The 26604-nt window shown below is 37.4% G+C and overlaps 1 protein-coding gene across 2 annotated transcripts in view; it reads left to right on the forward strand.

Annotated features, from left to right (window-relative positions):
• Nucleotides 1–26604, forward strand: part of LOC124621919 (45 kDa calcium-binding protein) — a 185269-nt gene that overhangs the window by 77265 nt on the left and 81400 nt on the right. For both annotated transcript variants that reach the window (XM_047147424.1, XM_047147425.1), the window contains exons 4-5: nucleotides 406–519; nucleotides 14267–14416. In XM_047147424.1, coding sequence (XP_047003380.1) covers nucleotides 406–519; nucleotides 14267–14416 — 264 coding nt within the window. The remainder of the gene's footprint in view (nucleotides 1–405; nucleotides 520–14266; nucleotides 14417–26604) is intronic.

Consider the following 26604-nt stretch of genomic DNA (forward strand, 5'->3'; position numbering starts at 1 on the left):
ATTTTGGTTCATTGGTAGAACACTAGTATAATTCAATCACTCTGCACAAGATATAGACAATATGTCATCTCTCAGAAATTGTATCTGAGCTCTCAGAAATTGTATCTGAGGAATGCACTTTGATCCTAAAGTATTTGCACTGTGTTATTTATTACTTAAGTAAAAGCAGATGTGAATTCTTGATTATTCCTACTTTTATCTTGTAATATTCAATTGCAAAGAGAATAAATCAAATGTCTGTCGTGAAAATGGGAATACATTACATATAAGTCTTAAATCATTTATTAAAGTTCTTTTTGAAAGTGTTTTTCAGTAAAGAACATTTGTTTCCTCAAGTAAAAAGACTATTGGCCATAGTCTTACATGTTTCATTTTCCAGTGTGATAAAAATCCTATTCTTCACAGGATTGGTTAGCTGGGATGAATATCATTGGTATTTCCTTAAGCAACATGGACTCAGTCATCAGTATGCAGAGAAGCATGATGAGAAGCACCGCAACTTGGCACGCTCCATAAAAGGTGTGATAAAAATAATTATTTTGATTACTTGCCATTTTTTGATTGAGACTGTTGTCATGTCTGAAAGATATAAAGTTGGAATTAAATTTTTAAGATCTGAAAGAGAGTAGTCATAATTAAGACTCAATCTTCATACATAAAAAGCTGTGAGTGATAACTGAGATGAAATAGTGTAGCTATCTGGTGTCCTCTCAAGCATCATGATCTGTAAGTGAAATTGCAAAAGAAAGATGTTTTGGAGTGTGAAATAATTCAGTGAAGTTGCTGTTAACAATTGTGTGTGCATGATAGATTAAACGTTTATCATCAGCGCTGATATCTGTTGTTATGAAAGAGCACTTGCCTCTTTCTTTCTCATCTCTCTCTCTCTCTCTCTCTCTCTCTCTCTCTCTCTCTATGAAAATAATTCTTCTCTCTGGTAATATACATAAAAGTAATATAATTAAACCTTTTTGTCTTATAGTGCATACTTCATATTTTGAAAACTGTTGGCTGCTTTAATGAACAATGGCTGCTTACATACTGTAAAAACAACAGTAATTAACTATTAATTCCCACACAGTGTAAAATGAAACCCAGATGTCTGTTTAAATGCTGTGGATAACAAACTGCAACAATCAAATTATTTCTTTTAAATGAGAGATAAATGATCATAATGTGACAAATCAGCTTGAAAAATTGCAGATAAGTGTCAAAAATCAGCAACAAAGCAGCACTTCACCAGGTATTGACAAAATAACAAATACTTGCAAAACTTTCAAGATAATGAGTCAAAACATTTAGTGTCTCAAGAATAAAGTGTTAGAATTAGAAGTCGCCATAAACAACTTTGTAGATATCTCTTGTATTTGTCTATCAGAACATTGGTGCAGGGTCAGTGAATTAAGTCTTATAAATATAAGCAATTTTGAATTAGCATCTCATTATTGCCACAGTGTTTGTAAAAATGGTGGAGTATACATATACACTAGGGATGGGCTACAGTATAAAGTTAGATCTGAAACATACCATCTAAATATCGAGAAACATTTTGAATCATGTGCCATAGAGCTAAAATCTGAGGAGAAGCGTAAAAATCTAATTGTCATATCAACATACAGGTCACCACTCGGTGACAAAAACATATTTTTTAAAAATTTGGAAGCAGTACTAATCATTTTGTATAACAATGAAGTGAACTTATTACTATGTGGGGATCTGAACATCAACTTTTTAATTGAAAATTAAGAAAAAAGACAGCTTTTGAGTATCCTAAACAGCTCTCACATAAAACTGCTCTTCACAGACCCCACTAGAATAACAGAGTCATCTTTGTCCCTACTAGATAATACCTTTACAAATATAGAAAATGATGTTACTGAGGCACAAAATGTAAACTTAGGTCTTTCAGACCACAACACACTAGTAATATGCATAAATTCTTCTGTACCAGAGGTTGTTAAATACAAGTGGGAATATAAAAGGCACTTCTACCCAGAAAAGGTTAATATTTTAATCCAGTCATTAGCAAAAGAAACCTGGGAAGATGTTTACTGAAAATCATCAAATGATGAATCATTCAATGCATTTTATAAAACTTTCATGTCCATATTTGAGATGTGTTTTCCAAAAAACTGACAAGAATTAATGTCATGCCAAGAAACAGCAGCCAGTGGCTAATACCTGCTGTCAGAGTATCCAGTCAAAAGCTAAAACTTCTCAATCAACTGAGAAAAGACAACCATGATGTACACTTTGCAGAATATGTTAAGACATATTAAAAAAAATGTAAGAAAGTAATTAAAACAGCCAAGACAATGCACAAAAAAGCAATATGGAATATAGTAAAAAAGGAAACAAACAAAAGTGTTAAAAAGCAAGATGATAGTGTATTAAAAGATGATCATGGTGTGTTACTCAGAAATGGTACTCTAGCAAATTACATAAATGACTATTTCATTAGCACTCCAGTCAATCTGAGTAAAAATTTTGCTAGTAATAGTGGTACCACAATTCAAAGAGAGCAAAGTGGTAATTCAATATTGCTATGTCCCACAAATAAATTAGAAGTTCTTAAGATAACAAAAACAATGAAGAATAAAATGTCCTCTGGAATTGATGAGGTACCAGGTTCAGTCATAATTAAATGTGCTAATGTCATAGCAGATCCACTCTCACATATCACAAACATTTCATTAACAGAAGGGGCATTCCCACAAAGATTAAAAATTTCAAAAATAAAACCATTATAGAAAAAGAGTAATATATATGAAGTGGGAAACTATAGACCAATAGCTTTTCTATCTGTATTTTCAAAAATAATAGAGACCCTCATGAAAAATATAATTACAAATTACCTCCAAAAATTCAATCTCTTGTCTGTAAAATGGTTTTCGCAAAGGCACGAGTACAGAAACAGCAATTACCCAATTCATCGAAAACATTGTAATAGGACTTGACAGTAATAACAATTCAGTAGGAATAAACTTGGACTTATTGAAGGCATTCAATACTGTTGATCATGATATCTTGCTAGACAAAGTAGAAGCTATAGGTATATGAGGAGTTGCATTAAAATGATTTCAGTCATATCTCCACAATAGAAAACAGGTAGTAGAAATTACCTCAGCAAACAACAAAAACCAAAGCATTGTGTACAGATCCGACATGCAGACTGTACCAATCGGAGTACCTCAGGACAGCGTTCTAGGACCTCTCTCATTTCTTACATATATTAATGATATCAAGATCCGAATCAGTGGTATGCACATAACTTTGTTTGCTGATGACACAAATATTGTTGTAACAGACATAAATAGGGTATTGCTAACATCTGCAATCAGAGTTTTGGAATACATACAAAACTGGTTTGAACAGAACAGGCTAACCTTAAATATTTCAAAAACTAATTATATACAATACAGGAAAACAAAGTCGCTCCATGATGTGAACCTCAAAATTCAAAATAAACAAATTGAAAGGGTAGCTGCCACAAAATTCTTAGGTGTGCAGATTGATGAAAATCTAGACTGGAAAGCCCACATTCTCTACCTCACTAACAAGTTGAGCTCTGCTTGCTTTGCGTTACACATAATTAGGAATGTGTGTCATAGAGAGTGTAGCAGAACTGTCTACTTTGCTTACATCCATTCTGCTATAACCTATGGCCTAACCCTTTTGGGTCATAATAAGGCAAACATGAAAACCATCTTCACCTTACAAAACGAGCTGTTAGAATAATTTCAAACAGTAAAAGGCTGACACCTTCCAAACAGTTATTTCAACATCTAAATATTCTACCCTTACCATGCCTCTATATAAAAAGCGTTGTTAATATAAAAATGAACATTGATAATTATAAAATCAACTCAGATCTTCACTCATACAATAAAAGAATGTGCAATGACATCCACATAAAAAGAGTAAACAAGGCTTCAACACAAAAACAAACCAACATTCAGGGTACTATTTTGTACAACAAACTTCCAACTCAGCTAAAAGAAATAAAAACATTGTCTACATTCAGGAAGCAATATTTAAATTCTTAATGACCACTTGCTATTATAATATAAATGAATATCTGCAGTAATCTTGTAGCAAGTAACTACATTCATTTACTATGTGTTAGTAGTACTATAAATCAAATGCTTGCCACAGCCTCAATGTTAATTTTTCTGAACAAAACTGTCAAATCAATTATTTACTTGTAATGTATTTCATGTAAAAGATCCTTCTCATACTTTTATATTATTACAGTAATCAAAGTTGTATTGCCCAAAAATATTGTGATGTGTACAATGATCCATTGTATTATGTAAGAAACTGTACATCCTTATCTTATTTTGTTATACTATGTTCTTTGATGAAATCCATGCAATGTACATTGTCACTGGATTAATAAACTACTACGACTACGACTACGACTACTACTACTACTACTACTACTACTACTATTTCTATTTAAGATGTAGAGGCCAATGGATTCATTCACCACATTTTAACCTTAATGCTTAAGGATATGTGTCATATGATAATGAAAAGTTCTGGTAGAATTAAATAATTTAGGATTAAAGGGAACTGACAAATGACATTATTTGTATATATAGACAAGGACAAGGCTACTTGTTTTTTATATTTTTATTTTTCTGGAGCAGTATTGAACTATCCATTCATCATCAGCATTCTTGTATTTTATTTTTGCACCCCCATGCAATTTTTGCAAATGTTTATAGAGATATTGTATTAATTTTACCTGGTTTCCAGCACATCTTCGTAATGGTATAAATGAAGCTAACTGTGCTGTATCTATTATACAGCTGTATATATTATGCAGCATGCTTAGCCTCATGTATACCATTACAAAGATGTGCTGGAAACCAGATAAAATTAATAGAATGTCTCCATAAATACCTGAAAAAATTCTGTGGGGGCATAAAAGTAAAATACACAAATACTGACAATGAGCGGGTAGCTCGATACTGGTCCAGAAAAATAAAAATATAAAAAACAAGTAGCCTTGTTTGTGTTTACATATATGAATATCATCATTTATCAACTTCATGAAGGCTGCAGGACACCTTGAATATGAAACATCAGTAAAGGAGCAACTACTTAATAGTAGAGTCATCGATGGTCTCATTAACAAGGCTGAAAACTTTTCCAGCCGTTGGATGAATCCTTTTTCGAGCTACTGTGGACACACACACACACACACACACACACACACACACACACACACACACACACACACATCTATATGGCTACGTCATTGTCTCAGCTGTTTACACTGTGCTAGGATTGGATTTCTGCAGCTTTAGTGGTGTGAAAGGTTGTGTTGGGTGGAGTGAGTGAGGGGAGAAGGAGACAGTGCACGGGAGACAGTTAGGGAAGGATTGCTGATGGCTATGATGGTTGGGAGGGAGGCAGCTGATGCACAGGTTAGGAATGTTGGAGGGAGAAGTAGCAGGGGTATGGCAACATGGCACTGCACTGGTAAATTTTTGCATTGTACAATTACGATGACGATGATGATGATGATGATGATGATGACATGTCACCATGTGTAGGATTGGACTGGGATTAATTTACAGAAGAGAGGAAGGGGAGGAGATTTCAGGGACGAAGGTGTGGTTAGATGATTAGTAAAGTTTGGATCCTGGGGCAAGCTGGATGTGGGTGTGGTTCAGGGAGGTAGTGGAAATTTATGCCAGGAGGATTATGGGAACAAACCATGTTGCAAGGACAACACTTGTCAATGTAATTTGGAGAAGCTGATGATGGGGACAAGGAACCAGATGGTGCAAGTTGTGAAGCAGAAATTGAAACCAAGCATGCTACACTCAGCAGCATATTCTGCCTGTGGGTGGTCAGCTCTGTTCTTGGCCACAGTTTAAGGTGGCCTTTTATTCATGTGGAAAGTTGACTGGTGGCCTTACCCACTTAAAATGCTGTGCAGAAATTCAGTGGAGATTGTATACATCATGACTGCTTTCACAAGGACATTCGTTTGATTGGACTGGTGTAGGATGTGCTGGGTGGGTGGATTGGACAGGTTGTGTACATGGCTGTTCCCTAAGCATGGACTAGAATGTTGCATAGGTTGACTGGGTAGTGGAATGGCACTTTAGGAGAGGTGGCAAGGATTGTGGATAGGATATTCTGCATTTCTGGGCAGGATGATAAATAGTCGAAGTCCTGGTGAAGGAAGTGGTTCAACTTTCCAGTCTGGCATGATACTGGGTGATAAGAGGGATGTTTGTGAAGTTGATGTGGTATGGGAAATCTATCTGCATACAAGGTTTGGGCGATAGTGCCCACCTCTGAATATGTTAGTGAGACCTTCTACATACTGGTAAGGGAATCCATGTTACTACAGACATGTTGACCCCAAAAGTTCATACTATATTGGAGTGATTTTTTGTTGTGGAAGGGATGAAAGCTGTTGATGTGTTAGTGGGCTTGTGGATTTGACATAGCCAGAAGTATGGATGGAACCACCAGAGAGGTGGAGTCAGCGGCTTTGAAAGTAACAAATTTCAGTGATTACAAAATCGAGTCAAATTTACAAAGAATTTGCCAGTATGAGCCCTCTTGTCAGTATGACATTGCAGCCGGTCTGGCCTGGATGTGTGCACTAACTCAGCTGGGGAGGGTGTAATAAAGCCATTGTGTCCACTCCTGAGGCAAGCCAGCAAACAACTGCTCTAACTGGCCCTTGATTCCTGGATACTGGCACTGGGACGGAGTAGATGTGTGAGTAGGTACCACACATGTTCTATCAGGAACAGATCTGGGAATCTTGCTGGCCATGGGTGTAGCTCAGCATCATGCAGGCAGTTTGTAGAGACATGTGGCTGGTATGGATGACCATTGTCCTTTTGAAAAACAGTGCCATAATGCTATTGCATCAGAAGTAGCACATGAGGATGCAGGATGTTAATGACATACCATTGTGCCACAAGAGTTCCCTCAGTCACTACCAGCTGCGGCCTGAAGTCATACTTGATTGCTCCTAACACCATGATGCCAGGAGTAACAAACACCACAGTACCTCTCAAAACCATTCTAAGTCGCCGACATTGGTTGTCTGTGATAGTGTAGAATTGCGTTTCATCACTTAAGACAATACAACGCCGTTCATCAACAGTCCGTGCTTGCCAGTCATGGTGCCACTCCAGACACATCCATTTGTGTCTGCAAGTGGCGATAATTCCCTAGTCTGGCTGCTGCTACTCTCCAACTAATGGTGAGGGATGACACAGAACATTGCAGGATGTCTATTACTTGTTCCTGGATTTAAGGCACAGATGTGTAGGGGTTACAGCTTGCTTGGTTCACAATATAACAGTCCTATGGTCATTTAGAACCTTGATGATTATGTCTGTCCTCACATTCCGTGTAGCCCAACATCTGGCAAGTGTTACATCTGAATGCCCCACAAATCTGGATATTGCATGACTCATCCTGTCAGCCAGGCGGAGACCCACAATGATGCCCGTTTCAAACTCCATCAGGTGCCGATAATGCTGTCTCACATGTGTATGTGGTATCTCTGTATCTGTCACTGTGATTGTTCAACATCTGACACTGTACATGCCTGTTATATACTGTATTTACTCGAATCTAAGCCGCACCTGAAAAATGAGACTCAAAATCGAGGAAAAATAATTTTCCCGAATCTAAGCCGCACCCGAAATTTGAGACTCGAAATTTGAGTGGAGAGAAAAGTTTTAGACCGCACCTCCAAATTGAAACAAAGTTAATCCATTGTAACATGAGACACAATTTAGGTTGAATGGATGAAGATACAGCTATAGTAGTTTGGTTCGAGTCGTAAGCTTAGCAATTAAGCTTTACCAGGTAGCCATTGCTATGCGTCAGGCACTCCATCCTTATTTAGACGGTTACCCTTCTTTTTTCACCTGCTTCATCTGGTTTGAATCGATTGCTTATTTTGCTCTGATCTAATACGTGCCGTTCTCTTTGTTATAGGTTTTTACGTCACTCTAAGCTGAAAATGCATTATTGTACTGTGTCATGCATCGTTTGTCGCATTCTGATTATGAGTGTTTACAACCTGTTGCTGCTCGCGGCATGGCTTTCTTTTGTGCGCGCTACCACCGCTTACAGTAAAAAAAAGAGAGGAATTGTCTCATTAGCGAAACAATGGCAAGAGACTGCTATTTGTTGTTACTTACACTGCTGCTATCTTTGATAATGATCAACGAGAACCAAATAATAGACTGCGTATGATAGAAGATGTTCTGAACGAGAGTTTAGCAAAAACTTTCTCAGTTTGAAAATCTTTGCAAATGCCTCCTTAGTACATTACATTCTGCACAGAAATCAGAGTCATCTTAGATTTAAAAGTCTAGTCAGTTGCCGTGCTTCATTTCTGACTGTATCACTATTCAGCATAAGAATACGAATATAAACATGACATTATATGTATATTCTTCCGCGTTTGCTGTTGTCTCACTCTAGTTTCGTAGTTTATTAGGCAGACGGGATGTAAATGAGATAGCAGCAAACACGAAAGAATACATGGCATAATGTTTATAGTTGTATTATTCTTATGGTGAACAGAATACTGCATGTGATTCACGATTCACAAAAGTTCCTGTTAGCAACCTTCTCTTGTCACAGGTAGGAAAAAATTCAGAACGTAGAATGGCCATATTGACATACATCGCAAACAGTCTTGCCAGTCTGATTTTCGTAGCAGATTTTTAGTGATGACTTTAAATGCAGAGTGTGTTGTTGTTGTTGTTGTTGTTGGTTGTTGTTGTTGTCTTCAGTCTGTAGACTTGTTTGATGCAGCTCTCCATGCTTTTCTATCCTGTGCAATGCAGAGTAGCAACACATAAAATAAGGATGAAAATAACTTAGAAATTAAACGCTGAAATTTAAAACAAAATTTTATTAGGTTTCTGATACATCTTATATGAAATGTTTGAAATATCAGTCATGATTCTGAATCACTATCACTCGATTCTTTGTCACTCATTTCTTCATACAGAGCATCATCCTCCATACCATCTAGTGCATTGGCTCTCGTACATTTTTTAAATGCTTGTTGCACAGTCTGATTTGGGACACTTCGATGCATTGTAAATCCATTGGTACACTTGTGACAAACATGCGGATTTTACAAGCCCTGTTGGTGTCAGCTGTCTGTCACTTTTCGAAAGCCAGTCTGTGTACATGTGATAAGCTTGTCCTTAAATGGTTTATTCAAACAGACGTCAAGTGGTTGTAGAATTGATGTCATCCCACCTGGAATTACTGCCAAGTCTGTTTTAGTTTCCTCTAATTTTCGTTTTACTGCAGGTGTTGTATGGCCTGCGTACACATCTAATACCAACAGACTGTGTAAACCAAGCATTGCACCAGAACGATGATTCCACACATGCCTACTTCATTCCAGCACCATGTACTCCGAAAATCACCCAGTTTCGTTTGCTCGTACAATTAAGTTTATGGAAGCACTTCTGATTTTGGTCAAGTCTTTCGCTTGAAAACTATGAATGGGGGGTAATTTATGTCCATCTGCTGTGCAAGAAAGCATGATGGACATCCGCTGTTTTTCACCCCTGATGTAAGAACATTGATGTCTTTCTTTCCTTTGGCATCAACCATATTTGACAGCATGTAAAAATATATGGGATTTTTGTCAGCATTTCCTATCTGACCAAGGAGGCATTGCTTTTCTGTGCGCCACCTAATTATGAAGCATTGAAATTCCACAAGCTTATCTTCATAATTTTTCGGCAGCTTCTGTGCAACTGAAGTTCGCCTCCGAAGTGAAAAACACCAGTGCTTCATAAACAGATTAGTCCAGCTGCGACTAGCCTTAAATTTTTCAATTTTTTGCTCCCTAGCAATTTCATGTGCCTTAATTTTTAAAATTTCAGCATTCGCAAGCAGGAATTTCTGATGCTGTTCCCTAACAAACTCATTTACAATCACTTCTAGTGCATGATATTGGCCACACTTTGGCCCACTAAATGCTTTCCTGTTATTGGAACATTCGAATAATTTGTCTCTCTACAGTCACCATCGCCTGATGTTGCTCTCATCAATCCTGTATCGCAGAACTGCAGCACGATTAGAACTTTGTTCCGCAAAAGAAATAACTCCCCTCTTGAATTTGGCACTATAATGAAAGTGCTTCATTATGGTTCACTAACACCAACAAGCACTTCACAAAATTCCACGAAGCAATAGGTGCCGCTACGTGAAATCTTAATGAGCTTGTCCTCTACCTTTTTTTAAATTTATTTACTGATGCAGAGGTTTTAGCGCCAGTATTTATCTTTGTGTCTGCAAAGCACGCCTGTGTAGCACTACATATATTCAACGGCGGAAGTTAGTTGTGACGTTACCTACCAACATCTTTCAGAACTTCTGCTTTCTTTGCACTCGATTCTAAGTCGCAGGCGGTCTTTCAGATTACAAAAACCGGGAAAAAGTGCGGCTGAGATTCGAGTAAATACGGTACCCTACCAGACATGATAACATCGCTAAACACAAACAACACTAATACACTCTGATGACCATTCTACTGTCACTCAGCTCTGCTGCTCTAATCATTTGTACATCCACTGATGATACGTACATTATGGAGTTACTTTGACATTGGACCATGTCTTCTGGGTGCTTAACTTTTTTTGTCAGGAAACCTATTTTAGAGAAATACTAGTCTCTTACTAATTTGGCCAACAATTCTTCTGGTCGTGGAAGGGATTAAAATTCATTGTTGCATCATGCATTAATAGTTGGTTTGAAATTGCCACATTTGTGAATAGACCAACTTGGTATTTTGATGATCACAATGGCTAAAGCCCATTGAATAGAGAAAATGGAGTAATGACATGGATTGCCTGCAACGTCTGTAGTTGTTCATATATGGCAGACAGAACTGAATGAGCTCTTTAAAAAACAAGGCTGATCAAGGACACATGAGGTAAAATAATCTTGTCTGCATCCAAGCAGTGTTCTTACATACTTTTACGTATTTAGTGTGTGAGTTAACCCTTCAGTAGTACTGTTGGTATACTGTATACATACACACACTCTCTGCTGTGGTGATTGGAGCAGTATAGAGCCAAGGTACTGGTCTGTATCGATATGCATGCGACACCATGCTTACCAATATGTTCCAAAATGCCATGCATACTGAGGTTCTGTTGGCGATAAAAAGTTAGGGTCAAGTGTATTGTATCACCCTTGAGCTGGAGACCAATTGTATATCCATCTTAGTGTCACTATTCTACAGTACAGGGGCAAAATGTGAATATTACAAACTTTCTCTTGCTTAGGCAAATGGAGCAAATTGGTTGGTTCTTTTTGAACTTGATGTGGTCTATAGTGGGCTTGATGGGACTTATGGAGGCACTTTTAGTTCATGTGAGATTCCTTGGGGAACACCCCCCTCCAATAAAGAGGATTTTTTTACTATATTTTCACCATTACCAGCTGAGAACAACCCAGTCTAGGATTCCAAGATGGCTATGAACAGCAAGTGGATGAAATTTTTATGACCTTTTCCTAAGATCACAATCTTGAACACCATTAGCAGGAGGCAGCAGGTGCCCATGTCAGTGCAGGAGGTGCCTGGGTCAGTGTGGGAAGCACTTGCTTCAGAACTGGATCCATCGAGAGACCAGATCATCTCTTCTGCGTGGGTTCGGGTCACAGGCGGAGAGGTGGTCACACACAGCCTGGGCAGTGGACAGGCACAGCCTAGGCTTTGGGCAAGCATAGCGAACTGCAATCATGGTGGATGCCATTGCGGAAGCAAAAATGATAAAAGGAGATGACCTAAAAAACCACTGTACAAGGGAGGCCTTTCACTGACACACATGACAGTGCTGCGAAAGTTGTGTCTACTGCAACAGATGGACAAAATACAACACAAGGAAACTTAGAGGGCATCAAACAACCAACAACCAAAAGTGCCTAAGAAGGTTTAGCAGAGGTCATAAAGATTCTGTCCCATGGTAGCATGGGTGCCAGCCAAGGAAGAAAAATTGTGTGCAGTGTCGGATGTAGATAGTGGCAAGCCATGACCAAGGACAGGAAATATCTGTGTGTTATAGCTTACCAAGCTGCGTTTGATGGGAGCCAATGACATGGAGCCGAGACGTGTGTACGGTTGCAAGTTGAGGACCCAAACAGCTGCTCTGGTGTCCACATGCAACTCTCATATTGCATGATGCAAGAGGTGCAAGATGAAGTGCTGCAGGGTGCCCATTTTGTTGTTGCTGATGGAGTTGTCTATTGTGGCCAGGTTTCCTGATTGGGACTGCAGCAGCTTCCTCTTGACACAGCAGGCTTGCTACCATGTGGTGATGAGTTCCAGGAACAGCAAAGTCCATCCCCTCCCCACACCCAACCCCCATCCTTTGATTGGAGAAAGTGGAAACAGTGGATCCACACAACAAGGAGTGCACTGAAGAACGTCATCATTGGGTGCAAGGAGAAGAATTTCATCCATGAACATGGAGCTGGCAGATCGCAGCACAGGGAAAAGGCTACGTGATTGGTAGTGCACGGGTGCATAAACGACAGGAAGAAAACAATACACTACCATGACAGCAAGGGAGAGCAAAGCTGGTCCTGAAAAGGGGGCTAATTGACACAACAGGAGATCAACAAACATGACAACAAGAAGAGGGAGGACGTTCCTGAAAAGGAGACCAGTCAATCGAACAATGAAAAGGAGGCTATTCCTGAAAAGGAACCCAACTTACATAACAATGAAGAGAGGTGGGCCATTCCTGACAATGAGCCCATGACAAAAACAAAGTGTTACCAGTGTGTATTTGTTACCCAAAAGTTGATGAAGTGTTGGCACATTATAGCTAGAAGCTTGTCAAACACAAAATGAGACGAAGTGGAGATGGGGCCATGTGACTTGCTAATCTGCAGCAAAGCCTTCAGACTATGGAACACTACAGTGGTACACCAAAACATGGTGGAGCCTGAACAGTCAATGTAGTGGTCTAAAGCAGCCGTATGAAGTTGCCATTGCTGGAGAAGCACACAAAGTTCTGTGATCAAGCACACAAAAGTTCCAGAGTGGAGCAAGTGAAGATTCTATTTGTTGCCACTTGTGTAGTGACTCCAAGCACAATGAAAGATGTGGTTACAATAAATCCACAGTTTATTAGGTCGTGGAGTGACAGCATAACACTATTAGCTCACAGAGTCATAGCGTACAGAGCAGGTACAGACTACGGACACTTACAGACTGTTTGGTGACTGGTACAGTTTTTTTAATGAGTGCAGAGAGGTGACAAGTACTGACTGCTGACAGGAGCCACTGCACAGCATTATAAAAGGCATTTGTCCACCAGGGGCCACTGGCTCTCAGCTGCAGGCAATAGAGGCACCGGACCACAATCACCAATATCTAGTGGAGGCCTGGAGTACCTGAATGGCATGCTACTCAAACTGCATGATATGCGCCACAGTAGTGGCAGTGAAGGTGCTGTAATGTACGAGTTACAACACATAGTCTCTTCAGATTTATTGCACACATCATTGATGTGTTTTGGATTGACAACCAGTTTTAAGTCAACCTTGGAGAAATTCATAACTGGCAGAAGCACAACAATGAAGAAATTCTGCAAACCAATTGTAAATGATTTTTTTAAGGTGACTGATTATCAGAATTTGAGAGACGGGATTCAGAGGCATTGTTGTCAAGTTTATGTTTATGAAAATCATAAAAAGTCAGCCGGCAAAAACCTTCATGGAAAATTTCTATTTTTTCACAACACTGTTTCTTTAAAAGTGCATTGTAAACAAACAATTTGGGTCAGATTTTGAGCCACCACTGTTTTAAAAATAATAAATTACAAATTTTAAAACATTTGTAATGTCACAACTGAGCAGTGTCATCTAAAGACTGTTTGCTTAAACTCAAAAGGCGGCCCTTGTTTTTGAAAAAAAGAAAAGGCAGAGGGATTTGGAGTGCAGACAGAACATAACCATGTTAATTATAATTTTAAATGGGAAACCCTCAACTGAAATTATTGATGACTGCTGTTACTCATAAAATCGTCTTGCATCAGCAGTATAGGGACAGTATAGCATTTTATAAGTGGATTAAAAATGTTGATTTGCTTACAGTGTTTCACATGTTTTCTTCATCGATTCTGTAGCTGTTGACCAAATAATTCAATTTGATTTGCATTATTGCATATATTTTGCTTGTTGTTCCTTATGGTGTAAATTTTCTTACATTCTCTATTTCATTTAGAGACCATCATGAGAGACAGAGCAGCATGGTCTGAGGCTGCTCGATCTGACCCTGAACGTCTAACTCTGGGTGAATTTCTTGCATTCCGCCATCCTGAATCCAGCCGTGCCACTGTCATGTCTTTGGTTGAGGAGCTACTTGACAAATTTGGTGAGAATGTTTTGTTGTATTTATTATTGGTTTAAGTCTTTTATGATTTTAGAGTCAATATAAGAGTTCTTATTTGTGATGAAAACAGTTTATTATGCAACTGAAGTAGGTCCTTGTAGAAAACAGAGAAAAAAGGGAATATCAAGTAGTACATAGAAATAGATCACAGTATCTGCAAATATAAAACAAGTGTTATGAAAAATATAAATTTATACAATGAATTTCAATTAAGAAAAGGCCTTAAAATTGCCACGTATTCACTGATTTCGACATAGAGGCAGTAAGTCGCCCCAAATGGCTTCCCTTCTGTATATCAACAAGGTTAAAATATTCTTGTTCATATACAGAAACTACAGTACTATATGTATCTGGCTTTGGTTTCTACAAAATATCAGATGTGATTAAGACTAAAGCCTGCCAGTGCTCTACCTGTATCATATATTATTGTGCTGGCTGGTACTTGTACAACTACTGCTCTGGCAGCTGAGATTGTTTGGTATAAAGGTGAATAGGGCTAATCAACTCGGGCCAGTTATAGTGTAAGGAGGTCATTTTCACCTTCGTTGATCTTATTTGTTAGTGAGTGTTTCCATCACTCACCTTCTGCATCCAGTGGAACTTGTCAATTGATTGTTGGTGTCTCTAGATAACAGACACAATAATTCCACTGAAGCTCAGTTGTTTTCTCTTTATTTTCATGCACCTGTATGAATTCAATCTGTCAGAAATATAATTGGTAAAGTTAGCTACCTATTATTCGCCAGAGAAATTGCTGATAGTTCCATCGATAATTGTATTGATACAGTGTGTGGTGAGGATCAGTTTATTGTGTTTGTTTAGTAGCTAATGACAGTGTTTTGTTTTGCATGATGTTTTTGCATATATAATGTGTGTTAGATTTAGTAGGTGTAACAGGAAGTTAGAAGTCAAGGGGCGGAATGATTGATCGAACATTGGGGACCTTTACTTTTAGAATACTCCAAAATTTTTAAATTTCAACACACAATAGTGTTTTATATCATTCATTAACAAAAGTTACCATAATTTTAGAAAAACAGTAAACACATCTCTATTAAACAACAGACTTGCAGCTCTCAGGCTCCTCAGACAAATTATAAATAAGAAAATATCCCAACTATTAAGTATAAACTGGTACTTCATGAACGATCACCAGATGGCAATAAGAAAATTTACACAAAGTCCTCCCAGAAATGATTTGGTGACTTCCTGTTGTTGTTGTGGTCTTCAGTCCTGAGACTGGTTTGATGCAGCTCTCCATGCTACTCTATCCTGTGCAAGCTTCTTCATCTCCCAGTACCTACTGCAACCTACATCCTTCTGAATCTGCTTAGTGTATTCATCTCTTGGTCTCCCTCTATGATTTTTACCCTCCACGCTGCCCTCCAATACTAAATTGGTGATCCCCGGATGCCTCAGAACATGTCCTACCAACCGATACCTTCTTCTAGTCAAGTTGTGCCACAAACTCCTCTTCTCTCCAATTCTATTCAATACCTCCTCATTAGTTATGTGATCTACCCATCTAATCTTCAGCACTCTTCTGTAGAGTCGTGTGAAGTTAGCACCCCTTTTTCGAGAAATATACATTTTTTTCAGAGTTCTTGATAGATATGGCATAGTTCTAGAGTTCTTTGTACAAAATTTCAATAGTTCTGCAGAATCTAGCGAAGAAAACAACAATATTCGAAAAAATGTTCGTATCGAAAACGTTCTTTGGCAATTTCCGCAAAATGTAAATAAGTACAAGAGTTCTGAGCACAGTTCTGAATAGAGCTCCAAGAGTTCTTTCGAAAATCCCAGTAACATTTTTTTGTGCAGTTAATAGTTTACGAGACAATTGCATTTTAATGAGAAAATCTTTTCACTTACTGTGAAGTTGGCACCCTTTTTTTCAGAAAGATATATTTTTTTCAGAGTTCTTGATAGATATGGCATAGTTCTAGAGTTCTTTGTACAAAATTTCAATAGTTCTGCAGAATTTAGCGAAGAAAACAACAAAATTCGAAAAAAATTTCGTATCGAAAACATTTTTTGTCAATTTTCGTAAAAATTAAACTTGTACAACAGTTCTGAGGACAGTTCAGAACAGAACCCCAAGTGCTCTATCGAAAATCCCAACAACATTTTTCTATGGCGATAATGGTTTGAGATAAATTGATTTAATATGGGACACACTTTCATTACGGAAAATATAAATATATTCGTACAACAGTTCTGATGACAGTTCTGGACACCACGTGAAGAGTTCTATCGAAAATCCTAGTGAAATTTTTTTGTGCAGGTAATAGTTTAATAGGTAATTGCAACTTAATTAAGAATTCCATAAGAGCTCCTACTGTGAAGCTGGCACCCTTTTTTTCACAAATGTATACTTTTTTCAGATTTCTTGATAGATATGCCATAGTTCTAGAGTTCTTTGTACAAAATTTCAATAGTTCTGCAGAATTTAGCGACGAAAACAACAATACTCGAAAAAATTTTCGTATCGAAAATATTCTTTGTCAATTTTCGCAAATTGTAAATAAGTACAACAGTTCTGAGCACAGTTCTGAACAGAACTCCAAGAGTTCTATCGAAAACCCAAGTAACATTTTTTTGTGCAGCTAATAGTTTACGAGATAATTGCAATTTAAGGAGAAAATCTTTTCACTTACTGTGAAGTTGGCACCCTTTTTTTCACAAATGTATACTTTTTTCAGATTTCTTGATAGATATGCCATAGTTCTAGAGTTCTTTGTACAAAATTTCAATAGTTCTACAGAATTTAGCGACGAAAACAATATTCGAAAAAATGTTCGTATCGAAAACATTCTTCGTTAATTTTCGCAAATTGTAAATAAGTACAACAGTTCTGAGCACAGTTCTGAACAGAACTCCAAGAGTTCTATCGAAAAGCCAAGTAACATTTTTTTGTGCAGCTAATAGTTTACGAGATAATTGCATTTTAATGAGAAAATCTTTTCACTTACTGTGAAGTTGGCACCCTTTTTTTTAGAAATATATATTTTTTTCAGAGTTCTTTATAGATATGGCATAGTTCTAGAGTTCTTTGTACAAAATTTCAATAGTTCTGCCGAATTTAGCGAAGAAAACAACAAAATTGGGAAAAATTTTCGTATCGAAAACATTTTTTGTCAATTTTCGTAAAAATTAAACTTGTACAACAGTTCTGAGGACAGTTCTGAACAGAACCCCAAGAGCTCTATCGAAAATCCCAACAACATTTTTCTATGGCGATAATGGTTTGAGATAAATTGATTTAATATGGGATACACTTTCTTTACGGAAAATATAAATATATTCGTACAACAGTTCTGATGACAGTTCTGGACACCACGTGAAGAGTTCTATCGAAAATCCTAGTGAAATTTTTTTTGTGCAGGAAATAGTTTAAGAGGTAATTGCAACTTAATTAAGAATTCCATAAGAGCTCCTACTGTGAAGCTGGCACCCTTTTTTTCAGAAATGTATACTTTTTTCAGATTTCTTGATAGATATGCCATAGTTCTAGAGTTCTTTGTACAAAATTTCAATAGTTCTGCAGAATTTAACGAAGAAAACAACAATACTCGAAAAAAATTTCGTATAGCAAACATTCGTTATTAATTTTCGCAAAAAGTAAATTCGGACAACAGTTCTGAGGGCAGCTCTGAACAGAACCCCAATAGTTCTATAGAATATCCTAATTACAATTTTTTGTGCAGCTAACATGTTACGATATAATTGCAATTTAATTAGGGAACCTCTTCACTTACTGTGAAGTTGGAATCCTTTTCTTCAGAAATATATATATATTTTCAGAGTTCTTGATAGAAATGTCATAGTTCTAGAGTTATTTGTACAAAATTTGAATAGTCCTGCATAATTTAGCGAAAAAAACAACAATACTCGAAAAATTTTTCGTATCGAATACATTCTTTGTCAATTTTCGCAAAAAGTAAATTCGTACAACAGTTCTGAACAGAGCACCAAGAGCTCTATCGAAAATCCTAATAACATCTTTTTGTGGCGATGATAGTTTATACGGTAACTGCTTTGATGTTAGACCCACTTTCTCCACAGAAAAAGTAAATTCGTTCAACAGTTTTGATGAACAGTTCTGGTTAACACGTCAAGACTTCTATCTATAATCATAATAACATTTTTTGTGGTTGTAATAGTTTGTATGGTAATTGATTAATTGTGGGGCACTCTTACTCAAAAAAAAAAAATTATGTCTGTTCGTATGCTCTGATGCCAGCTCTGGATAGCATTGTAAGAGTTCTATCGAAAAAACTAGTAACATATTCTGTGCAGGTAATTGTTTACGTAGTAACTGCCATTATTAAGGAATGCTTATGAGCATTTCCCGTGAAGTTTGAACCCCTTTTACGATAAATATAAATTTTTTTCACAGTTCTTGATATATATGCAATAGTTCTAGATTTCCCTGCTCAAAACACGGATAGTTCTACAGAATTTCGGGAAGAAAACAATAACACGGCAAAATTTTGGTATGGTAAAAAATTATTTGTAAGTTTGGAAAAAATAAATTTGTATAACAGTTCTGTTGGCAGTTCTGGATAGCACCGGAAGAGTTGCATTGAAAATGATAAGAACATTTTTGTGGCGATAATAGTTTATACAATAATTGTTTTAATCTGATACTCACTTTATCTAATATAGCAAAATTCGTAGAATAGTTCTGATGACAGTTCTGAATATCACCCACAGAGTTCTACCAAAAACTATAATAACATTATTTGTGACGATGACATTATATGAGATAATTAATGTGGGACTCACTTTTGTCATGTAAAAGTAATAAATTCGTACAAAAGATCTGACGGCATTTCTTAATACGACCCTAAGAGTTCTACCGACAACTGTAATAACATTTTTTGTGGGGATAACAGTTAATGAGATAATAGCATTTTCGAGAGACCCACTTGGTCTACATTATAATAAATTGGCACAACCCTTTTGCTGCCAGTTCTGGATAGCACCGAAAGAGTTCTTTTAAAAACCCTCATAACATTTTTATGGTGCCAGTAGATTATGAAATAGATTGTGTGCTCTCTCTGCAGTGGGTGTGCGCCGATGTGAAACTTACTGGCAGATAAAAACTGTGTGCCGGACCGGGTCTCTAACCCCAGGCTGTGACCAAAGAATATCGTCACAATATCCTTTCGTCCAGGAGCGCTTCTTCTGCAATTTTCGTAGGACAACTTCTACGAAATTGGGAACGCAGGAGATGAAGTACTGCTGGAAGTTCAGCTATGAGTACGATCGTAAATTCTCACTTTTATTTTGGAAAACCGAAAATCGAAAACCGGATGTATATTCTACTAAATACAAAAAGTCTAAATGTTCAGCACTATACAAATGCCAGTACACCTTCTTAAGACTGACTGTAGTAACTGTAGGTGGAAGCGTGGGATGTGCACGCTTAGATGATTCAAGGAGAGAAGGCTCGTCAGTGCAAAACAAACAGATGGCTGAGAGAGCAGATACATTCACACGCGCCACTAACCAGATGGTGTCACACCTGTCGAGAATCGCACCAGAGGTACAATGAGCTGTGGTGGAGTGCTGTTGGCGTGGTTACTATGCAACTTACTTGATGGGCATCAATACACCGTTATATTAATGTACAATACTTGAGAAACAATGTCATTCACACACTTCGAGATCCTTATCACTCAGTACTAGACTAAACTACCGGCCTGGTGATAAGCAGCCTATGTACCTCACCGACTACACATCTTCGTGTTATAGGAAAAAAAAGAGAAAAATACCAAGGGACACAAAATATGAATCCGGATAAACCGGAAATCCGGATTATTGAGGACCAAATAAACGAGGTTCTTATTTACAAATTTCGAACTTCTTATTAACTTTAATACTGTATCCCCTCAACATTATAACACCTCTATCAGTCATGTATTGAATTAGGATTTAAACATACTACTTAGTTCGTTTGTACGATATATTCAGTAAATATACTTACATTTCTATACATTGTAAAGACTTTTAACTCTCGATGTAGTGTAACTCATCAAACTTCCACACTTCCTTTCTAACTAGAACAAATGTTTGCAACAATATTAACGACATCAATTTCAAATTTATTCGTTACACACAGCACATGTTTTTATGTATCCTAGCGGCTGGTGATGTTGCAATATAACTTTCATCCATGAGGGTCCTGGGCATATTTTTAGCTGTTAGTGGGTCCTGGATGTCATGAGAGTTCAAAACAGTTACTGTTTTACGTGATAAAATTCATCTGGTTCTTCCTGATTCTAAAAATACACACTTCATGTGTGCCTTTAATTGTTGTATGTATGATTCAGTATCGACGCTAATGCTCTCTTGATGAGATATGAGCCGATTGCTCGTTTTTATCCACTGTGCCCTTTCGTATTTCATTTCAGCGATTAGTTTATTTGTTTATCAACGTAGTAAGTAGTACAAAGCTAATCCAGAATGTAAACTGCACTTAAATTCTGTTTGAACTGTTTAATAGTCAGTGTCCGGTGTCTGAACGTCAAATATCAGATTAATACACTGCGCCTGGTTGCGTTATTTTATAGGAATTTTATTATTTTAAGTGGGAAGTACTAGATAATGTTGAAGAAATTCGAAGCATATTGTTCGAAGAGCATAATATTATTCAAAATTTACCTGTACCAATAGGTGCAGCCAAAGCAGCATTTGTGATGCTGTAATTACCTCATAGATAACGATATTTGTCTACTGTAGTTTTGTATTCCAATCAGAATTTTGAGAGCATCAAAGCCTCATTTCAGCGTGAGAGAGGGGTAAAATCAATAGATGATATTGAATTGAAAGCCTTCATCAGTCTCTTGTTTTTAATTGTTGTTAACAAAAGTAACAGATAAAGCCTGGAAGATCTGTGTGGAACTGATGGTGATGGCATTGAAAAATTTCACCTCGCAAACGAACATAAAACGTTTCAAATTTATTCTGGAGAGCCTTAGATTTTACAGTTGCGCTATTCGTGATGAAAGGAGACAATTAGACAAGCTAACAGCTATTCGGGAAATATTTACTGTGTTTGTACGCAACTACCACAAATCTTACACCCTTGGAGAAAATGTTACAGTAGGCAAGAAGCTGGAAGGATTCTGTGGAAGGTACAGTTTTCGCCAATATGTATCAATCAAAACAAACGAGTAGGGATTCTTAAGTGTGGATTCTTAAGTATTTTACCTGTACAATTTGGAAATATACGCTGTGTTGCAACCAGAAGGATTTACCAACTGAGCAATAAACAATTTGATGTTGTTCTGTGACTGTGTAAACCTATATATCAGTCAGGTCGAAATGTGAAAGCGGACAACTGGTTTACTAGTACTGGAATGATAACAGAGCTATGAAGGGAGAGTTTTTCTTTTGTTGGCATGATGAAGAAATACAAGTGTGGAGATTTCTCTAGAGTTTGCTATCAGTAAAAGAAGGGCTGCCCACATTTCCTTTTTTGACTTCCACAAGACTGAACTCTAGTTTCCTCCGTACCTAAAAGGGGAAGTGAGTGATCCAGGCATCACGTTTGCATGAAGATAATTCGATAGATGCTGACATTGTAGATAAACGGAAGCCATCCACCGTAAATTTTAAAATAGCGTTAAGTGTAGTACTTTCACAGCGGATAAGCCGAATGCTTTGTACAACGCTGCAAGAAATGTGCGCCGCTGGTCAATGGTTGTATTTTTGTAATGATCAGTACAGTTGGAATCTATGCACAAGTGATTTATTGTGGCAACAGGAAGAATTGTATCAAAAGGAAAGGGTTCCTGAATCAGCTTTGTTATACAATGTTGTTTTCTTCGCTAAATTCTGCATAACTATTGAAATTTTGTACCGAGAACTCTATAACTATGACTTATCTATCAAGAACTCTGAAAAAAATATATATATTTCTGAAAAAAAGGGTGCCAGCTTCACAGTAGGAGCTCTTATGGGGTTCTTAATTAAGTTGCGATTACCTCTTAAACTATTACCTGCACTAAAAAATTCTACTAGGAATTTCGATAGAACTCTTCACGTGGTGTCCAGAACTGTCATCAGAACTGTTGTACGAATATATTTATATTTTCTGTAGAGAAAGTGTGTCCCACATTAAATCAATTTATCACAAACTATTATCGCCATAGAAAAATGTTATTAGGATTTTCGATAGAGCTCTTGGGGTTCTGTTCAGAACTGTCCTCAGAACTGTTGTACCAGTTTAATTTTTGCGAAAATTGACAAAAAATGATTTCGATAGAAAATTTTTTTCGAGTATTGTTGTTTTCTTCCCTAAATTCTGCAGAACTATTGAAATTTTGTACAAAGAACTCTAGAACTATGGCATATCTATCAAGAAATCTGAAAAAAGTATACATTTCTGAAAAAAAGGGTGCCAACTTCACAGTAAGTGAAAAGATTTTCTCCTTAAATTGCAATTATCTCGTAAACTATTAGCTGCACAAAAAAATGTTAATAGGGTTTTCGATAGAACTCTTGGAGTTATGTTCAGAACTGTGCTCAGAACTGTTGTACTTATTTACAATTTGCGAAAATTGACGAAGAATGTCTTCGATACGAAAATTTTTTCGAATACTGTTTTCGTCGCTAAATTTTGCAGAACTATTGAAATTTTGTACAAAGACCTCTAGAACTATGGCATATCTATCAAGAAATCTGAAAAAAGTATACATTTGTGAAAAAAAGGGTGCCAACTTCACAGTAAGTGAAAAGATTTTCTCATTAAAATGCAATTATCTCGTAAACTATTAGCTGCACAAAAAAATTTTACTTGGATTTTCGAAAGAACTCTTGGAGCTCTGTTCAGAACTGTGTTCTGAACTCTTGTACTTATTTACATTTTGCGGAAATTGCCAAAGAACGTTTTCGATACGAAATTTTTTTCGAGTATTGTTGTTTTCGTCGCTAAATTCTGCAGAACTATTGAAATTTTGTACAAAGAACTCTAGAACTATGCCATATCTATCAAGAACTCTGAAAAAAATATATCTTTCTGAAAAAAAGGGTGCCAACTTCACAGTAAGTGAAAAGATTTTCTCATTAAAATGCAATTATCTCGTAAACTAGTAGCTGCACAAAAAAACGTTACTTGGATTTTCGAAAGAACTCTTGGAGCTCTGTTCAGAACTGTGCTCAGAACTCTTGTACTTATTTACATTTTGCGGAAATTGCCAAAGAACGTTTTCGATACGAAAATTTTTTCGAATATTGTTGTTTTCTTCGCTAAATTCTGCAGAACTATTGAAATTTTGTACAAAGAACTCTAGAACTATTCCATATCTATCAAGAACTCTGAAAAAAATGTATATTTCTCGAAAAAGGGGTGCTAACTTCACACGACTCTTCTGTAGCACCACATTTCGAAAGCTTCTGTTCTCTTCTTGTCTAAACTATTTATAGTCCATGTATCACTTCCATACATGGCAACACTCCACACAAATACTTTCAGAAACGACATCCTGACACTTAAATCTGTACTCGATGATAACAAATTTCTCTTCTTCAGAAACGCTTTCCTTCCCATTGCCAGTCTACATTTTATATCCTCTCTACTTCGACCATCATCACTTATTTTACTCCCCAAATAGCAAAACTCCTTTACTACTTTAAGTATCTCTTTTCGTAATCTAATTCCCTCAGCATCACCCGATTTAGTTCGACTACATTCCATTATCCTCGTTTTGCTTTTGTTGATGTTCATCTTATACCCTCCTTTCAAGACACTGTCCATTCCGTTCAACTGCTCTTCCAAGTCCTTTGCTGTCTCTGACAGAATTACAATGTCATCGGCGAACCTCAAAGTTTTGATTTCTGCTCCATGGATTTTAATACCTACTCCAAATTTTTCTTTTGTTTCCTTCACTGCTTGCTCAATATACAGATTGAATAACATCGGGGAGATGTTACAACCCTGTCTCACTCCCTTCCCAACCACTGCTTCCCTTTCATGCCCCCCAACTCTTATAACTGCCATCTGGTTTCTGTACAAATTGTAAACAGCCTTTAGCTCCCTGTATTTTACCCCTGCCACCTTCAGAATTTGAAAGAGAGTATTCCACTCAACATTGTCAAAAGCTTTTTCCATGTCTACAAATGCTAGAAATGTAGGGTTGCCTTTCCTTAACCTAGCTTCTAAGATATTGCCTCATGTGTTCTAATATTTCTATGGAATCCAACCTGATCTTCCCCGAGGTTGGCTTTTACTAGTTTTTCCATTCGTCTGTAAAGAATTCGCGTTAGTATTTTGCAGCTGTGACTTATTAAACTGATAGTTCGGTAATTTTCACATCTGTCAACACCTGCTTTCTTTGGGATTGGAATTATTACATTCTTCTTGCAATCTGAGGGTATTTCGCCTGTCTCATACATCTTGCTCACCAGATGGTAGAGTTTTGTCAGGACTGGCTCTCCCAAGGCTGTCAGTAGTTCTAATGGAATGTTGTCTACTCCGGGTGCCTTGTTTCGACTCAGGTCCTTCAGTGCTCTGTCAAACTCTTCACGCAGTATCGTATCTCCCATTTCATCTTCATCTACATCCTCTTCCATTCCCATAATATTGCCCTCAAGTACATCGCACTTGTATAGACCCTCTATATACTCCTTCCACCTTTCTGCTTTCCTGTCTTTGCTTAGAACTGGGTTTCCATCTGTCCTCTTGATATTCTTACAAGTGGTTCTCTTTTCTCCAAAGGTCTCTTTAATTTTCCTGTAGGCAGTATCTATCTTACCCCTAGTGAGATATGCCTCTACTTCCTTACATTTGTCGTCTAGCCATCTCTGCTTAGCCACTTTGCCCTTCCTGTCGATATCATTTTTGAGATGTTTGTATTCCTTTTTGCCTGCTTCATTTACTGCATTTTTATATTTTCTCCTTTCATCAATTAAATTCAATATTTCTTCTGTTACCCAAGGATTTCTACTAGCCCTTGTCTTTTTACCTACTTGATCCTCTGCTGCCTTCGCTACTTCAGTCCTCAGAGCTACCCATTCTTCTTCTACTGTATTTCTTTCCCCCATTCCTGTCAATTGTTCCCATATGCTCTCCCTGAAACTCTGTACAACCTCTGGTTTAGTCAGTTTATCCAGGTCCCATCTCCTTAAATTGCCACCTTTTTGCAGTTTCTTCAGTTTTAATCTACAGTTCATAACCAATAGATTGTGGTTAGAGTCCACATCTGCCCCTGGAAATGTCTTAAAGTTTAAAACCTGGTTCCTAAATCTCTGTCTTACTATTATATAATCTATCTGAAACCTGTCAGTATCTCCTGGCTTCTTCCATATATTCAACCTTCTTTTATGATTCTTGAACTAAGTGTTAGCTATGATGAAGTTGTGCTCTGTGCAAAATTCTACCAGGCGGCTTCCTCTTTCATTTCTTACCCCCAATCCATATTCACCTACTATGTTTCCTTCTCTCCCTTTTCCTCCTGCCGAATTCCAGTCACCCATGAGTATTAAATTTTCGTCTCCCTTCACTATCTGAATAATTTCTTTTATTTCATCATACATTTCATCAATTTCTTCATCATCTGCAGAGCTAGTTGGCTTATAAACTTGTACTACCTTAGTAGGTGTGGGCTTTATGTCTATCTTGGCCACAATAATGCATTCACTATGCTGTTTGTAGTAGCTTACCCGCACCCCTATTTTTTTATTCATTATTAAACCTACTCCTGCATTACCCCTATTTGATTTTGTATTTATAACCCTGTATTCACCTGACCAAAAGTCTTGTTCCTCCTGCCACCGAACTTCTCTAATTCATACTATATCTAACTTTAACTTATCCATTTCCCTTTTAAATATTCTAATCTACCTGCCCGATTAAGGGATCTGACATTCCATGCTCCGATCCGTAGAACTCCAGTTTTCTTTCTCCTGATAATGACGTCCTCTTGAGTAGTCCCTGCCTGGAGATCGGAATGAGGGACTATTTTACCTCTGAAGTATTATACCCAAGAGGACGCCATCATCATTTAATCATACAGTAAAGCTGCATGCCCTCGGGAAAAATTATGGCTGTAGTTTCCCCTTGCTTTCAGCCGTTCGCAGTACCAGAACAGCAAGGCCATTTTGGTTAGCGTTACAAGGCCAGATCAGTCAATCATCCAGACTGTTGCCCCTGCAACTACTGA

This window comes from Schistocerca americana, chromosome 7, assembly GCF_021461395.2.
Source record: "Schistocerca americana isolate TAMUIC-IGC-003095 chromosome 7, iqSchAmer2.1, whole genome shotgun sequence".
Classification (NCBI taxonomy): Eukaryota; Metazoa; Arthropoda; class Insecta; order Orthoptera; family Acrididae; genus Schistocerca; species Schistocerca americana.